The sequence below is a fragment of the Falco peregrinus genome, chromosome 4 (genome assembly GCF_023634155.1).
Source record: "Falco peregrinus isolate bFalPer1 chromosome 4, bFalPer1.pri, whole genome shotgun sequence".
NCBI lineage: Eukaryota > Metazoa > Chordata > Aves > Falconiformes > Falconidae > Falco > Falco peregrinus.
Genome location: NC_073724.1, coordinates 117,448,906 through 117,467,350, shown reverse-complemented (window position 1 = coordinate 117,467,350; position 18,445 = coordinate 117,448,906). Strand labels below are relative to the sequence as shown.

The following is an 18,445-nucleotide window of genomic DNA, read 5'->3' as shown; positions in this document are numbered from 1 at the left end:
GGCTTCCTATCTTCTGACTGCAAGTCATATAACCCAACTCTAGGTGTCTAGAGTGGAAGTGTTACTGGTTGTTTGGTTGTTTTAACTTAACTGGACAATCAGAGAACAGAAATGTACTGCGCCAGTAGTGTCTCCTTGCACATCTTGCTGCCATGGCTTGATGCTGAGCTACGTGGTGGCAAGAAGATTTCCCAAGGATTTTTGCTCAAGCCAGGCATAACATGGGGGGGGTGAACATTGGTATGGACAAGATGAGACCCACAAGACACAAATTATGAATTCTTGGAATAGCGTAGCATTGTGTTAAGTGGGAGAAGTCCTTTTCAGCTCAGCTGGGTGAACTCAGACTGCCTGAGATACACCATCTGTGGATCTTCACTTATCTACAGCTGTAGGTGGTAAGATGCTTAGATGTTACGCACCTTGTTATTCACCTCTTGGCAATGTGCACATGCTCCTCAACTGCAAACACACACACATCACTCAAGGAAGAAGCCCATCTATGCACCTTCCTGCCCCAAATTACTGTTGGGTAGTTTAGCACACTCCATAGCCATTAAATGTACATTGATTATCTGGCTTTAGCATCGTCAATATTCAGACCATCAATGTGCAAATGCTACTCTGGGAAATAAATATCCGTAAGTCATTTTGCTAAAATACCCAAACAAAATAAGGGCAGATGATGCTACTAACTGAACTGTACAACTGATTGGAAGTAAGAGCTTCTGAAATAGCTTCTTTATTGAGAATATATGTCTCATTAATCTTTTAAACAGAACAGTGGGAGCTGAGCACAAAAGGATAATGGAACCCCTAGCAGCATCCTTGGCCCTGCCCTTAGGACAAGGGCTGCAGTGCTTGGGGCTGATTAAAGGTCGCTCAGATGAAGGTGTCATTTTCTGGAGGTGCTTAAAATACCACATGCTATGTTCACTGAAGGGCAATACTGCCTTGCAGACAGATGGATGCAAAATGGAGATCCTCCTCCTGTCCTGCTTGGTTGCTTCTCTTTTTGCAGGTGGCCTTGTGTTCTTCACAAACTTAGTTTTTGCTGCTTAACATCCCGGAACACCCCAAATCTGTCCCTGATCTAAAACTCCTCAGTCTTAGGGGTAGCGAGCAAGAGCAGAGGTTGAGTGATGATGTGGACCTTGCACATCTGTCTCGTGCTGTTTTGCTCCACACTGAGCAGGGCTGGAGGAGTAGAGGATCCCTACCTCCACCATGTAGTGGTTGGGGCACCTCTCCAGAAAGAGAGACTCACATTTAATTGCTTTTCTAGTGGGTTTTGCATTTGGATCCATGGCTGTCATCATCCATTGTCCCAGGGTTAGTGGTCTCAGCACCTCTCACTGAGGTTGTCCCATGAGACATGGGGGCACCATGTCATCTGGCCTGGGTGAAAATGTGGGTTAATCTGTAGCCCTGCATTGCGGGAGCTCCTGGCAAGAGAAGGAGGCCAGAGCCCAGGCTCTGCTTCAGCAAACATTTCTCTTTTGCATAGTGTTGTCTTTACAGCAGAGACCACAACCAGGTCATCGCTCTTGAGGTGATGCTGGGTTCCTGATAACTCCCGGCTTTCTGTGTTTCAGCTAGTGCAGTCATTCTTCATCAGGTGAAATGAGGAGAAGTGAGATTAACCTCAGCTACAAAATGCCCAGAAAACAGGTATTTAGAAAAGCCATCGAGGCACGCAGATTTGGACTGAGGCAGAGCAGAAGCTGGGTTACCCACAGCTTGGATGGCTACTACCACCTCTGTGTCACAGCTATAAGAGGGACACAGCATCCTCCCAGACCATAAATACAAGCAGAGCTTGGTGACTGACCTGGGAATGTTTAATTCTCTGGTTTGGGTAATGCATTAGAGGTGTTTGGTGTTTTTCTGCTCACTTCTTACTTTGTTATAAGACCAGGAGCATTTCTGAACCATTTGGTCATCTTGTGAATTGTCATTGGTGAATATGTCGCGCTCCCCTTTGGCTGTCACCTCCAGCAGAGACACTGCTAATAGCTCACAGGAGTCCTGGCAGACTGGACGACTTGCCTTTCTTTCCCATTTGCACCAGTGAGTCAGGTTATCTTTGGCCGGTTGGATCACTTTGATGTTTCTCCATTTCCTTGGGTCCTTGAATTCTATAGCTCAAATGTGGTATATACATGAAATTATTAACTGCCATGCTTGTCTTTAACATGAATTCAGACATAAAGACTTCACAAATTAGTACAGAGCAAACAAATTCAGATTAGAAGAGTAGCTGAAGCTTTCCTTTTCTTATTTTTTTTGAAGTGTGGTTTAGCAAAATCAATTCTAATCTCTTTTTAAAACACGATGCCAATAGCAAAGTCCTTCTGAACTTTAATGAGTATTTCCCAAATATAACTGGGAAACTCCTGCCATTTTCACTTGAATAGGGAGCTTGGCAGAAGGCTTTTGTGAAAATAGATGAAATATTCTGATCATAAACAGCAAGCGATAAAATACGGATCTTCTAAAATGGACTGAAAACTGACTGCTCTGCAGTGCAGCCAAGAGGCTAATGTTTGATGAAGGTTGCCTGCAGTGAAAGTCTGTCGGGCTATCATTTCTTAAATCATAGTGGTTTGCTCGATTTTCTTTTGAGGGAAGAGAGGGAAATGTGTAAAATTAATGTCAACAGACCCCTAGTCTCTACCAGGAGAATGGGTTGTAAAGTGCATCTTTGCCGTTCTCCATCTTCCCGCTGGAAATGGAGGATATTCTTCTCCCTTTATTGGGTTGCTGGAAAGCCAGTTTATTTTGCAGTTCATCACCAGATTTTTTTTTTCTCCTTTTATTTTTATCACTCCATGATGTCATGCTGCAAAACCATAACATTGTCTCTTCTAGTCACTGTGGGGAAAATCGAAGCGACCCATGGGTATTTGTACACATAGACATGTTTGCTATTCTACAGGGCTCTGCTCGTTACCACCATAAAGCATTTGACCCAACACCATTTCTTTCTTAAAATGGCCTCTTATGGTATTTCAGTCCCAAATGTGGCTCTGAATTTGCTGATGCCATCAATTACAGTTACAGATTGGACCACACTTCCAGTGCATGGTTCCTTTGTGAGCCCCTAAAGAACCCAGGAGTGATGGACAGTGCGATGTGCACGGCAGATAAATTTAAGTGTGATGGAGGACCTGCGTTCAGTCACGCTGCAGCACATCATGATGAGCTTGAATGGAATGGAAGAAAGCAGAGACCAGACAGAAATGCTAGATCAAATCGTGCAGGTGATGAGGATTTACATCCGTTGTGTGCCCAGCTCAAGCCAGGCAGAGAAATGTGTGGTTCTGCATCAGAGTCAAGATGTCATCTGGGGTCCTCGGGGGTTTCTCCACTGGTTTTAGTGGATTTTAGGTCATCATGGGATTTAAAATTGCATCGTCTCCACGGTTGGAGATGGAGCTCACCTATAGCCTCCTAATGTGCTCCTTGGGGAAGACATTTTTCCTTCCCTTTCATTTTTATTCATGCCCTTTCCAGCTTTCTGCCCTACTGTTCCACAGGATGGGGATGTCAGTGTGCAGGAGAAGGGAAGCTCTCCAGCCTGCCATACAGTCTGCTGAAACTCGTCAGATTAAAGAACATTCATGGATGTTTCTGTCAAGCCACAATCAGTGAAAGAAAAAAACCCTGCAGATGTCTAATGTTTTACCATTTTTTCACCAGTTGTGAAGCCATGCATGCTTCAGGAATTCTCATCAGAAATTCCAAATGCTATGAAAAGAGGCCAAAAACAACAACAACAACAAAAAAAACCCAAAAAACCCACCAAAAAAAAGACTGTGACTTTCAGGGGATGTTCTCCTACCTCTGTACCTCCTGTTATCTTGAGATTTTTGTTCCCCTCCCCACCTCGAGGGGAGATCTCAGCCACAGCTCAATGGTGTCAGAAAGAACCTGAAGCTTGGAGGGAAGCCCCGCTCAAGAAAGGGTCATCAAGGCGAGGACAGGGACTGCGAGTCAGTCTTGTTACAGTTCCCCTCCCATGTAAGAGCCCCATTTCTACCAATTTCATTATTTTTTTTAATCCTATGTTTTTCTGGGTGTGCAGGCGTTGCAGGAGAGGGTCTGATAAGGGAGGACCTGCAGGCTCCATATGACATCCTTGACCTTCTGCGAGACCTTCTCCTGCACACCCCATCCTCCTCCTCCTTGCCTAAGCCAGTTAGACAAAAATACCCAGCACAACAGCATTTGAAAGGCCACTGTAATAACGGCAACAACATAATTGCCTTTGTTTATAATAAATTTCTTTTTAGGTAGTGTTATTAAGGCTTTTGGGATTAGGTGCTGATAAATTAACATAAATTGCCATCTTATTAATGGCTCCCATTCTAATCTTCCTTGTGATGAGAAAGACTGGGGTGAAACTTCTCAGCAGAAGTTGCATTTTCTGGCAGGTTGTTTTGTTATTATTATTATTATTGCGGGTTGTGGGTTTTGGTGTTTTGTTTTTTTTTTCCTTCTGTCTAATTGTAATTAACTAACAGTTGAAAAAGTCAGCCTTGCTGTGTCACCTGCAATTGCTAGGGTCCAAGCTGCAGCTGTAATTTAGAGGGCTGGAATAATCACATAATTACTCTGCAGTGATTACGGGAGACTTGCATGGTCAGTGGCTAAGAGAGATTAAACGGCAGTGGGAAAAAAGATGCAGACATATGTTGCTAGTTAAGTTAACCGCTTTATATTAATCCTGGCCCACACAGGGAAAGTGCCATACTTCTGCCAGGGGACTGGATGCACAAAATCCTTGCCCAGACCGTGGGGAGCATAAAGCCCTGGTGCCCTGGTTCCAGTGAGTGGGAAGATTAGTTTTAAAAGAGGGAAAAAGGAAGTAGGAAGATTAAATCCTGGAGGTAATCTGCTTTGCTTTGCTTTGGCATTGCTAAGGCAGCCTTACATGCATTTCCCTTGGGATGGCAACCCAAACCTCGCGGGCTGCCGCAGGAATTGAGTCACACAAGTCTGGGGCAAAGTCTGCTACAGCATTTGGCCTAGCAGGGCTTCGAGGTGTCCCTCGGAGACAAGTAGTCTCATGACCAAATCACATTGCTCTTCTTTGTTGTAACAAGATATTTTAAATCAATTCTGAATGCTTGACAAGGCAGGTTGGAGGGGATTGAGTCGTGGGGGGGTCCCAGGTTGTTTCTCATGGAAAGGAAGAAACATGATTCTATGGCTGTTACTGATTCTTTGTTAACAGAAAGCCTGAAAATTGTGGTCTTTTTTGTTAATGGAAGAGGGAGACTGGTGAGATTGTAAAGGGGTGCTGCAGCCCTCCTTCCACACCAGTTAAGGGCGTGATTGTTCCCACTCCTGATGGGCAAATGGGACCAGCAAAGCAAGGAGCGGTGTGGGCTCACCATTCCCCTTCTTGCGCCAAGGCTCACCCACAGATCTGATCCTGCACAGAAACGTGTGTCTGAGCTGAACAGGTGTGTGGCAAGTTTAGGTTCAAGGTGGCCTTGGGCTTCAAAAGGCATTTGTGGGCAAAACCTTAGATGCCTGGCATCCTTGGATGCTGCAGGGTGACACAGAATGGAATGCAATATTTTGATTGAAAAGGACCTACAATGGTCCAACTGCCTGACCAGTTCAGGACCGACCAAAGTTAAGGCATGTTAGTAAGGGCATTGTCCAACTGCCTTTTAAACCCTGGCAGGCTTGGGGTGCCTCTGTAGGAAGCCTGAAGAGCCACAGAGGATTCCATTCCCTGCTCCCAGACCTGTCCTGGCTCCTCTGCTTGTGAGATGGTTTTCGGAGAGGGTAAATCCACTCCTGGAAGTGTCCAGCCAGAGCTGCCATCAGGGATAACCTGGGAAAACTGATGAGGTGACCACTGTGTATGGGGACAGGGCTTGGCCGAGAGCCACCATGCAGAGGTGACCGCTGGAGACACTGGCAAAGGCTGCATTTCCCAGGGGGGTAGCTTGCTTTATTTCCCTAAAAGTTTAGGGCAAAAAAACTTCCAATGAGATACAAAACATGCCTTAAAATGTCGTTGGATGGGCTCCCTTGGTGGGGAAGGGGGGCTATCTGAAATCTGCTTTCCAAACACTGCTGTGTTATCAGTTGCACAGGTACAGTGTACACGAGGTTAATGAAGACAGGATAGGAGGGGATTAGTAGCACATTGCAAACAAGTTTGTGCTAAGTGGCTTAGGGTTCAGCCTGTCCTGCCTCTAAATACTGATTTCTGCTGTTTTCACCTTCCAAAACACATAAACTGTTAGTTTTGATTAATAAATGAATTTATACAGATAAGCTTTAGCCATCTGCTAACAGCAAGACGTGCCCCGCCACCTTGTCCTTTGACATTCAGAACTGAACTTGTGAGGTTTTGGTGCAGGGTGTCCACGCTGATGTGCACCTGAACGGCCAAACACAGCCCTGTCCCTGGGTACCCCATCCATGGTACGAGAGCGTGTAGCACATTTTCCCCCTCTGAAAATCTGTCCCAAGTCCTGTAACTCATTCTTGTAAGCCTTGACAGCCAGTGCAGCACTACTGTGCAGAAAAGGATGGGGAGAACTGAGGAGCCCCTTAGTTCCCATTGCTGTGTCTCTATTTCTGCAGATTAGGTCTGGAGTAACTAATAATAGAAGAATAACTATATATAACCATGCTAGAAGAATAGAAGAAGTAACTAACAACAGAAGTCAATTAATGCTTCGCTGGCACAGTTTGTGTGGGGGGAAAACAGCATTTCTTCAGGCTGAGTCTGGTTCTTGGCTTTGGCTTTGAGTGAGTTTCTTACTACCATTTTCATTGAGAAAGGGCAGTTGCATCGCATTTAATATTCAATAGGAAGCTTGAAAATATTCTTAAACTCTGTATCACCCTTCTGCATGCCCTGGGCCCTGCTTGATTTGATTATCCAAATCCACCAAAACTCTCAGCCACACAGTGGATTCAGAAGCAATTTAAGAGCTCATTACCTCTAATTTGTTTTTAATTCTTCTCTCTGAAACCCGAAAAGCTGCTAGCAGTTTCGGAGTGATTATGGGGTTCTGCTCCTGGTAAGTAAAACTCCTTGGAAGGAGGCAGAAACTTATTAGCAGGATATGGGGATGTTTCGTGCTACTGCTCCAGGTTGCCATCCCATTCAGGTTGTACCTGTGCAAGAGAGTCTGGCAGCAGCCAACAGCCTACGGGTGAGCAGCTCAGGCATTTCCCCACTTTATTAGGACATTTGGAGCCTATGAGCTTTTCTGCCCTTTGCAGCAAGGTTTCTCGGTGCTTTTGACCTAACATAGGCTTTCAGCACCTTCATCTACAGTGTGTGCGAAGGCAATGCAGCTGTGACATACGGAAGGGGGGGCATGGTTGACCAAATGGTCCACTTCTGGTCTTGAACTTGGGTATCGTTCACTCCCAAAGTCAAGGAAAGGACTTCACCCTTTAATATTTGTCCATGTGCAGAGCAGGGGGACCCTGCTCCTGCACTGAACCGATGCCTTTACACTCCTAAAACAGATCAGCATCCAGGCTACCCTCTGCCAAGGGTCACACCACCATCCCCAGACCCAAAGCTTGCCCGTTGCAGAAGACCATGGCAAGAGGCCCCAGATTGGTCCCATCCCTGTGAGCAATGGCTGCAGGCAGAATCCTCTGATGTTCTGACCCACGGAGAGAGTCAGGGCACCCCGAGGACAGCACAAGCTAAGTAGCCACGGCAGGTGATGGGGCATCACCTCTCACCTCTTCCCTCCCATAGACCACTGTTCACCCAGCAAGATCCGCTGTACTCTCAATACCCACATCTGCGGTGCCATCAGGAGACTCTGGTGGAATGGACATAGCAGATGCCACCGAAAACAGGCTGGTGGAGCCGTAACGGGGGAAACACCATCACAATAAAAGAGCAACAGCTGCAATAAATGGGGAAGCGTGTAGCTTTCCTGATGAAATGCAGCATATCCTGGTTCCCCGCATTGCTTCTGCAAGTGCTAACAGGCACGTCCGCCCTCTTTGCTCCTCATCTGCACGTTTAAATTCCAAACCCACTTCTTGGAAAACCTCTCTGCTCTCCGTAAAAGCTGGGGATGGAGGCATCAGTTTGCCTTCCCTGCCAGGTGATTGCTTCTGGGGTTAAAATATCAAATCCAACCCACTCTCTGCTGGATGCCCTGGCATCGGGGCTGCCCACTCCAGGAGGTGGCAGCCTCGCACAGCGCAGGGCTCTCGGGTGCTCCGCTGATCCCACCCAGCTATTCGGAAAGAGCGTAAAATATTTATCTGCAGATATATTTGGATCTGATCCCCGCCCCCCCCCCCCGCCATATCTGAACGATCTCTTTCTAGCCTTGCCGGCACAGCGGTTTTCCAGAAAAATGAGACCTTGCAATCTTGTCTACTTTCTGACTTAAAGCCTGCAGGGTTGTTTTTTTCTGTTGTTTCACAGTGAGGGGGAGGGAAAAATAAAAATAAAAAGGAAAATAAATTACTGCTAAACGCTTTAAAGCTAATCTGAGGTTCCTGGTAAATAGAAATCATTACAATCCAGCATGTTTTACAACAAAAAGGTGAAGTGAATTTGCAGAGTATGTACTTTCCCTTCCCCGTGTTCGTATTAAGGCTTGCTCATAATACTGAACGAGCCTTTTGGCCAGAGACGTGCCGAGCCTTGCCCCTGTTGATCAACAGGGATTAAAAAAGACGCGTGGGACTGCTCACGCCAAGGTAATGAAACAGGAATCCGAGGGCTCTGGAGAGCAATTTGGGAAGTTTCCTTTCTTATTGCTAAGGCCAGGGCAGGCTTTTCCCCAAATTTAGTATTCTGTCTGGGAGAATATAAAATAATGAGACTCCTGCTGCTTCCCAGGGGAGACTCTTGAATTGCCTTAGAGATATCACTGTCAGCCTGAGGTTTTTTCCTGTCTAAACCCGACCTGAAAAAAGGGGCGAGGAAGCAAGCAGAGGGAACATGTACCTGGTTTTGATGCTTTCTGGTGGGCAAAAATGATTTTTATCATTTATTTGCTGGGGGCCCGGGGGGGAGGAGCAGGGGAACCTGTTGTTTGTTGGTTCATTTTGTGTAAGAAACACCAGGGTTATGCAGTTCACTATTGAAAACCTTTCGCTTTGGAAAATGAGAGAAGACAAACAGGGGATTGCTCACAGCCCGCTCTGAAGGCCTCTGCAATCGATGGGGAAGGGATGCTATGAGGCTGGAAAAGCACAGGGTGCTTCACAGCTGTGCATTGAGGGGAACAAAAGCTGGCAGGGTAAAAAAAAAAAGAGAGAGCAGCTGCTGGAGCAGTTTGGGGAGGAGATGCTGGGGGTTACAACAGGGTGGCTTTAGGGCACGAGGAATGCAAATGCCAAGGAGGTGTCAGGAAAAGTCCAACCAACATATTTATTCCTTGCAAATCAGGAGGAGGGAAACCAAAGCGCCCCATGCAGAGGACTGGAAAAAGCTGCTAAAGATGAAAACAGGTGCTGGCAGTCTCTGGCTGGGTTTTCCAGGTTAAGTTGTTGCTGGTAACCAAGCAGAGAACTGAACATAAAAAGCAGAAGTCCGTAAGGAGACATCCAACTCTGTATTAGCTTGCTTGTCTCTAAAGCTGCCCTGGTGCTGAACATGGACCCGCTGTGCCACCGATGTTGCACCTTGGGCTTGCACCGCTGGCTGCAGTCACTGGCGGTCCCTCAGGAAAGTCCGTATTTCACACATTTATGGCACATTGGGGGCTGCTCAGCAAAGCAGAGCTCTGGCTGGCTGCAGCTGGGCTTGCAGGCAAGGTGGGAAGGGCAGATGTGCCTTCAAGGTGGCCTTTTAATGGGCCCCTGTGCACTTATTAACCCTGTCACACAGCCACCAGCCCCCAACCGTGAGGAAGAAATGTGGGAGGGTTAGCAACCACCTCTGCTGACGACTTAAGTGAAATGAGGAGCTGAGCAAATCACAGAATCATAGAATGGTTTGGGTTTGAAGGGACCTATACAGGTCACCTAGTACAACCCCCTGCAGTGAGCAGGGACATCTTCAACCAGACCAGGTTGCTCAGAGCCCCGTCCAACCTGACCTTGAGTGTTCCCAGGGATGGGGCATCTACCACCTCTCTGGGCAACCTGTGCCAGTGCCTCACCATCCTCACTGTAAAACATTTCTTCCTTTAAAAAATGGCCCAACTTGTTGCATGAATTGCTGCCGGTCATTTGGGTGGTGGTACCTGAAGATCGTTTATCTTTCACCTTGGATGGGCTTGGGGGGTCAGGCATGCACTTGGAGCTGCAGCTGTAGGAAATGCCACTCAAGCCTGGCTGCTTTTGGGAGGCTCATCCCTGAGATTTGGGGTGGAAGCAAGTGTGCTGGGGGCACTGGTCAGCTTGGAACACAAGAATAAGTGGTGGCTTCAAAGTGGATTAGGAGGTTGGATCACAGCAGCCCCAGGGATGAGCCAGCAAAGGGTGGGAAAAGTTAAGAGTGGGGTTTGCAAACAGTGCTGGGGACTCCGAGAAGGAATCACCAGTGAGAGCTGCCTCCCAGTCTCTGTATCCCTCTGGATACAGTTGAACATAGTCTACTTTCATCCCATTGGAATGCTCTTAGGTGCAAAACCTGCTAGGTGGCTTGCGGAGAACATGCCGGCTTCCTGCTTGGGTATCCATCTTTGTTAGGACTGGCACAGAGCTGGCACGTCTCTCTCATCACCCTGGCCCCTTTCTGAGCTGCTCTTTTGTTCACTGGAGCAAAAAAACCCCAGGTCTCATATGAGGGGCAGGGCAGCTGGGGCCACCATCGAAAAATAAAAGGCCCCAGGGATGAAGGAGAGCTCACACAGCCTTGTTTCACACAAAGGGGAATAAACATATGGAATAGGTTAACAAGTGAGGTGGCTGAAGCCGCGCTATAAATAAGACTATAAATAAGTTCAAGAGGCATGTCGACAGGCTGCTGGGGGAAAAAAAAAAAAAAAAAAAGCCAGTGGGGAGGAAAGGATAGAGGATATTAGGATGGGGGTGGAGGGACCCAAAAACAAAGCTTATGATAAAGCAAAAATAAAACAGAGAAGGGGTCTGTTCTCTTCTTGTTCCAGCTGTGCTGTGAGTCAGAGGAGAGAGCTGTTTCTGACCGACATGTCTCAACCAGCAGTGATCGGTCCATTCAGCATAAGTCACATTTTGCCTGTAAAATTGGAGGGTGTTGAAGAGAGTCAGCAGCGGTATAAGAAATTGGGTGTTACATGCCTCTGGTTTTGGAGCTGCTCTAAGGGGTGGATGTGTTGGTTTGGAGGCTTGTAGGATGAGAAATACATCTGGAGGGTGGGGATGTCTCCTGCATAGCATTCTGCTGAGAGGGGGGAGGGTGAGGGTACATGGGGAAGGACCTCTACGGAGCACCTTGGTGAGGAGCAGTGGCAAAGTGCAGAGAGGCCTCCATAAACCCCTCCTCTGCAATGAAGTGTGAAGAAGTCATATCGTGATGGAGCGAGGTCTCGTGTCGGGGGAGAGCTGCACTACAGTGGTGCCTGGGGGCTGGTGGGCACAAGGAGGTACAACACTGGTGTGAGAAAGATCAGAGCTGACTCCTGCCACAGCCCCCAGTAACATTAATTTCTCCCTCTGTTTACTAGAATATGTGGTCAACAGGCTTGGGAAGAAGGGAGCTGTGAGTTCAAGTAAAGCACTTGGGCAGAGCAGATTGTTTTTAGTTGCCTTGGCCAACCAGCCCTTAAAGAACTAAAGTGTGACCGAAGTCCACCAAAGCCACCAGTCTCAAGATTTTAAGTAATCTTTTTTTGACACATAACAGACCTCTTTAATAACTCGGCATCGGAAAACCCCAGTGCTTAAATCAAACAGGAGATGCACCCTGAGCTTTGCAAAGGATGATGTTTCTAAAATCCTCACGTGGACAAGCCAAATGGAGGAAACATCCTATGCTGTGATACTTGCAGATCCAGCCAAACTGATTTTATCACCTATAGCAGCCACTATTTTGGCTGCCATGGTGGGTAACGAGCTGGGAATCTCCAGAGTGAGAAGCCAAGATTTGTTAAACTGGGATTTTAAGTCATGTTAGTGGTGGGTTGTATTTACGGGGTTTTAGGGGATTTCTGATGCTTGTCCTAACAACAAATTATTGATGTCTGCCTGGGACCTGGCATCATTCACAACAGAAAGGAGACATTAGATCCCCTGCATTGCTTTCTTGGAATATGAAGCTCTCTTGCTACTTAAGTGAACACTATAGAGATCTGTCTATCTTGCAAAAGTGATAGTGCATCATTTCTTCAGCTGGCTTGGGACTTCACTCCCCACCTTGGCCATAATTTCGAGATTTTAGGCAAAAGAAAGCCCAGGTTTAGGATGTTATTGCAAATACTAATAGCTATAATCTGAGCAGCATGACCTAAGGGGCAACATGTCTCTGGTGAGACTTGCTGGTGAACAAACTGAGGCATTGAGGGAACATTTATGGCGATGACTCTGGTGTCTGTGAGATGCCTGGGCAAGTAGGTATGGTTTTTGTGAGTTGCTGAATTTTTTGACTTCCGAAATTCCACTTCAACTGAAATGCAGTCCTGCAAGTCCCTGTGCAGATTTGGGTCTCGGCACAAATGTTTCAGTTCAAAGTTTTCTCTATACATGTCCAGAAAGTAACCTAATGTGATGCTAGCCTGTAGACATCACAGCCCAGTGAAAGCATCATCAGATGGTCCCTCAGAGTTAATTCATCCATTCATTATTAATGTGTGCCTGGAATTTCAATTTACTCTCATTAAAATGTGATTGATGGTAAAGATACAGCAGATTACAGTCACACCGCACTGGCTCTTTCCTTGCACTCAGCAGAACGAGCCAAGCACGGCTTCATGGGCAATGTCGGGCCTTTTGCTTTGCTTTCTGTGCAAAAGAGGGACTTTGCTGGACTTTCTATAGAAACTCCGTTTCCTTTATCTCTTTTGGAACAAAAAATTGCTGCTACTTCATTGCCATGCTGTAAATCGACAAAATTGGATAAAAATGCAGACAAAACATACGAAATGCCACTACTGGGCTTGCAGTTTTAATGCAGGCACAGTAAAGAGATGCTCAAAGGGGCGACGCTGCTGCCCCGATGCCTGGAGCTGGCGATGAGGACTTCACAGCCGCCAAACGGAGCCATCCCGCTGTGCCAACGTGGTCACTGCGACCCTCCTCCTCCTCCTCCAAATGTGGGCGGCGATTTCCCACATCACCTGGCCAGGCTCCAAGCTATGCTCTGAGCCAGCCCCTGGCCTGCAGTTATAGAGAGGTTAAGGCCTCATTAGTTTCTTATTTGCATGTCAGCAGGCTGTTAGCAGGCTCTGAATTGGCCAACTGGCTTCTGGAGGCGAGCCAGCCGGCAGCAACGTGGCGCTCCGTCCTGCACAGCAGGCACGGGTGCCGTTGGGGTGATGCATTTCACATGCATCCCATGATACTGGTCCCAGCTCTTCTCCCAGGGGATCCTACTTGAGTTAAGTTGCCTAGTAGAGGATTTCAGGAGCTCTATAGCAGACCACCATTGATCCAGGCTTCCGGGAAGATGTTTCTCCACCAGCTACTTTTCTCTTCATCTGCCCTCTGATCTTCAAATTCACAGGTGTCTTGATGCAGAAAAAGCTCTTCTTCATTGCTTGGTTCCCTGGAGAGCTGTCTGTAATCCTGCATGTTGTGTTGGATGGTGCTCTCCTCTGTGAAGCAAACATCTAAAACGTTGGCTACCCTTTCATCTCTCGAGCCAAATCTTCCATGCTACGTCGGAGTCAGCAGGGTCCAACCTGGTCTTCAGATCTTCTGGGCAGCTCCAGCTTCAGCCTGCAAAGAGCCACTCTTTTCATCTGGCACTAGATGCAAAATCCACTGGGGAGAGTTTTTCTTCCCGTGCACGTGGGTGAGTGAGGGAAGCAGGTGCAAATCACACTTAAAATTCAAGCTGACAGGAAAGCTCTGAAACGCCTTTGAAAGGCTGAGCAAAGCATTTGTGTAAGGCTGTGTGGCCCATCCCTGGAGAAGGGAGGACTGCCAGTGTCCCAACATGCTTGGGTTTTCTCACCTGTTCCCTCTTGATCTTGTTCATGCCCTTATTTTATGGGGTTTTTTTTGTCACTGTCCTTAGATCTCCTCGGTAATATGGGTCATATGTTTGTTATCCTTCCAGTGAAAGCAACACCACCGTTCGCGTCGCGCACTTCATCCTTGCAGTGTTTTCCCAGCGTGCAGCGGTTTGCTAGGAGGAATTTCTAGCGTTTTCATAATTTCCAAAGGTGGCAATTAGATCACTCTCCCAGCTGCCTCTTGCAGTGAAAATAAACTCCCATTTCCTTTACTCTCCCTCACACCAATACCCAGGAATTTCCGAGTGCTTTGTGTCATTCTCCCAAGCTCTATCCCTCCAGGGTAATTGCAGAGTATCTGAGACAAGGTCACGGATCACACACACAGTTCTCTAGGTGAGATGTAGCTGTTCCTTCGCAAAGCGAAACCTCTCGTTGCCCCTGATTTACACACCGTTCCCCTTGCAGCTCGACACCATCTCTGTCGCTTTCTTTTCCGCAGCATTACAGACAGGGAGGTTTATCTGCCCTGGGAAATGCTTTTAGATGCCACATGAAGAGCGTGGGTGTCTGGCTCCTTTACTTCCCTCTTTCTCTGGTGTCTTTCTGTTTCCCTGGGGTTAAGCAGGAGCTGCTAAACACCGTCTGGTCCTCTGTGTACACCTCGTGGCGAGGTGGTGGTGGGTTCGTTAAGGATGGGAATTTCCAGATTCGGAAACAGAGGGGCATTTTTCAGGCTGACTTTGGTGTTGTCAAGGACCATTTACTGAATCGCACCAAGTCCGTCATTCAAGCAAAATTCCAGCTCAGGACAGCAAGCTTTTACAGACTTAAATATGACTGCACTCCACATATTTTTAGGGGATGGACTCTGCGATGGTGTGAGCTTGCAAGGGTGTTCCTGGGTGTATCAAGGCCTTCAGTTCCACTTTCTGAAAAGTTGTAAAAGCTCATCAGGGACTACACCAAACTTAACTCCAGGAAAATAAAAAATGCAGAGTGTAGGAGCTAGGTGAAACAGGAGGAAAGAATCCAAAGAGCCTGTTTATGAAAAAGTTTCACAAATCCCAGGTAGAAAAGCCCAGTAATATTTTGAGGTAGGTGAAACAGAGACTTAATAGGAAGAAAATATCCCACATACTGTAGAGGAGCTATTCCTAGCTAGGAGTCTTGAGCAGAGGGGATCAAGTATAGCGTTTCTTTCAGAGTCAGAAGAAATTGCTGCTGAAAGCAAAGGTATCAACAGTCTGTCTGAGCAGCCCCATGGATTGCTGTTCACTCATGCTAATAACTTTGAACAAAGAGAATCCAACAGAAATTTCACCAGCAAGTGGCACTTCTTCCAGTCCTGTGCTGCCAGGCAGGAAGCTCAATACAGATTTGAGATGTTTAGGACCTGAAAACTGAGTAATAGAGAAGACCTAATGGCCTTCATGTCAGATTCTCTAAATTACCAAATTTAAATGTTCTTGCTACTGGCTGCGACTTCAGATATGCCAAAATTTCATTAACTGTTTCTTTAGGCTTTTTATGTGAGTTATCACAGTCTGAGATGGGAGCATTATCCCAATGCCTTCATTTTGAAGAGCTGGCACTTTTTCTTTCTTTTACAAAAGAAGAGGATGCAAAGCTGGGAACATGATGAACCCTCTGGTTAGGGGGCGATTTCTGCCCTTGTTCAGGAGGTGTTTGGTGGCTGCATTGTGCTCTAGAACTTTTTTACAGGTGGATAGTAAACGTACAGTTTTCTGCTACCTTGTTGAGCGTAGGAGCACCAAGATGAGGATACACTGCTTTCAACTTCTTGATAAGATGCTGTCTTTTATGTATCTTTTATGCATGATAATGAACGTTCACCTTATACAAATGGAGGCCACATGACCAAAAATGCGTGATGGATTTCCCTCTCCTCAAGAGATGACAGTCAATGGACAAAGCTTGTGTCGGGTATAGCACCGCACTGAAAAATGACATGCAATGGCATTGAAAAGTTTTGTATTTCAATAGCAAAGACGGCCACAGCGTAACCACCAGATTCAATTCAAGCCCCCAGATCACCCATTTATTGGAACCAAATTCTGAAAGAGTTGGCTCTTCTCTGAAACAGCTATCTCCTAACCTTGCACCTTCACTTCCCAAAGGAGTCTGGAAAGATCCTCTTTTTTCCAAAAGTACTGATGGAAGCTCTGGATGCTCAGCCCCGTACCTGATTTTATGCTCAAGGAATATTTTATACTCCTCATGGACATTTTGTATTCATGGAATGTGAGTTTTCTGTGATACAGCTCTAGGTGAATATTGATTTTGTAGTGCTCTCCAGAAAGCTGCATTTCTCCTGGAGGAAGAGGAAAAGTCCCGGATTAAAGTTGCTACAAGAAACATTGGCCGTGCAACTCATGCTTATGGACTTGTATGGATTATGACTGTGCTTTATCTCCTGGATTAAAGCCTTCTTCCTTGGCATGAGAGGTGGCTGCAAAGGCGACACGCAGAAGCACATGTGAATGCACACGCACAGTCAATTTGTTTTGTTGCTCCCTCACCGTAGTTCATCCTGCCTTCACACTCAAGGCTGTGTCTGTGTGTAAGAAAAAACCAGCTGGCAAAGGAAGGAAAATCTAACCCTGCATAAAGACTTAAATGCTTCCTTGAGGTGTGCCAGCTCCAAGCAAGCTGGCAAGGCTGCCCTCTAATTTTGGACTTTGGCATGCAAAGAGACGTCTCATTCCCGGCAAGTGAAGAAGCTCTCCTTTGGTCTAGGTGTTAGTGGCACGGGAATGAATACATTGGATTTCTGTTTCCCTTCACCCGGAGACGTGGCTGAAAATCTGAAACACCACCTGCTGACTGACAAATATGAATGAACTTGCTGGGGGTGGAAAAAAAGTGGGGGAGAAGAAATCTACTACTGCGTTTGCCCATATTTTACCTTTGGCACTCATCTATCTGGTAAAATCATCAGCTGTCTGGGAGTCTGCCTGTTGCTTAGCAGCCAAACAGCTCTCCTGATGCTCTGGAGGACTCTATCTGGGGACATCTCGGAGGAAAGGATTGGGCCGTTATTGCTCTCAAACAGCAAATTTCTTCTTTTTTCTTCATCCATGAATTATAGCAGCAAGTAATATATGGAGAAAATACCTTGTTCCTCAGTAATTCAGTTTAAGGATGTATAGAAAGAGTCTTGATGTCTTATTTAGAGTACTGTGTTATTCACAAAATTTATCTGGGTCTTCCTGCTGCCAATGCTATCATGGGCAAATATTTTCACATTAAGACATATGTATCATTTCTGGTTTGTTGATAGCCTCATGGATCAGTAGCTGTCAGTGGATTAGAGATAATCTGTGCCTTGCATTATGGCTTGTGGGTGTGTGTGTGTTCAGAAATTCAGGTAACACAATAAATAAGTAGGCGTGTGGGTATTTGTTTTGTTCTGCGCTGACATCCACCTAAGCCAGAGGTACCACTTCATGGGTTTCTGTGCAGCACTGGATGACCAGCTATGAGGATAGCACAGAAGAAACAGTATAGAGGTATGTGCTGGCTCTCAGCACAGCGCTCCAAAGTCACTTACACCATTGTCCTGTTCCCGAGCAACCCAGGACAGACCTGTGCGCTTAACTAATGGTGAACCCCTTTCTGTCTCTTCACAGTCCTGGTTGGCCAAGCCCCCCATTTTGGAAGGCATACAAACATTCACGCAGCACAGCTGGATCCAGTGGTGCAGCAGCTGAAGTAGCTGATACTTGTATATGGGTGAGTAGTTTGGAGAAAACACGTGACAGCATGGGACAGGACAGGAACAGAAATTCAGCCTTTGCTCAGGTGGCCAAGTCCTTGTGAACAGCACTGAAACCTCATCTCGTGTGCTCTGCTCTTCTCTACCACCTCCTCCTGGAGAACTTCATCCAACTTCATCCTGTTGATCAATCCAGTGGAGCTGCTGCACCTTCTGCATGCAAAGTCCTGTTGGCTGATCTCAACCCAAGAGATGCTCTTCCATAAGGTCCTGTGCCTGGTGGGTGCACATGCAGAGTGCCACCACAGCCCTGAGCATACCACCGCTGACTCCTGCTGGGGCTGAGCACTGCACTGACCCATGGTACCTTCTTGCAGCTCAGCTTCCTCCTGCTGCGGTTCAGTGCCAAAAGAATTGGAGAACCCAGTGACTTCCCAACAGACCTTCAACCATGTCACACAGTTTAGTTGGGGAGTTTGTCAACCACATTTACCTTGGGGACCAAAGGTTTCAGAGAGCCCTGGCCCAGGCCCAGCCCCTCCTCTGCATTGCAGCCCCATTGCAAGCAGCCAAAATCCGCCTCCCAGCTTCCCTGCTGTCTCCCATGCCTGTTTCCTATCTACTCTCTGCATGTGATGTTCCT

At 46.8% G+C, this 18,445-nt stretch overlaps 1 protein-coding gene across 1 annotated transcript in view; it reads left to right on the top strand.

Annotated features, from left to right (window-relative positions):
• LOC101921836 (HLA class II histocompatibility antigen, DP beta 1 chain-like) overlaps positions 1-17,802 on the top strand; it is a 40,323-nt gene extending 22,521 nt beyond the window's left edge. Inside the window, 1 exon segment of the mRNA XM_055802866.1 lies at positions 17,717-17,802. Coding sequence (XP_055658841.1) covers positions 17,717-17,802 — 86 coding nt within the window.
• The last annotated feature ends 643 nt before the right edge of the window (positions 17,803-18,445 follow it).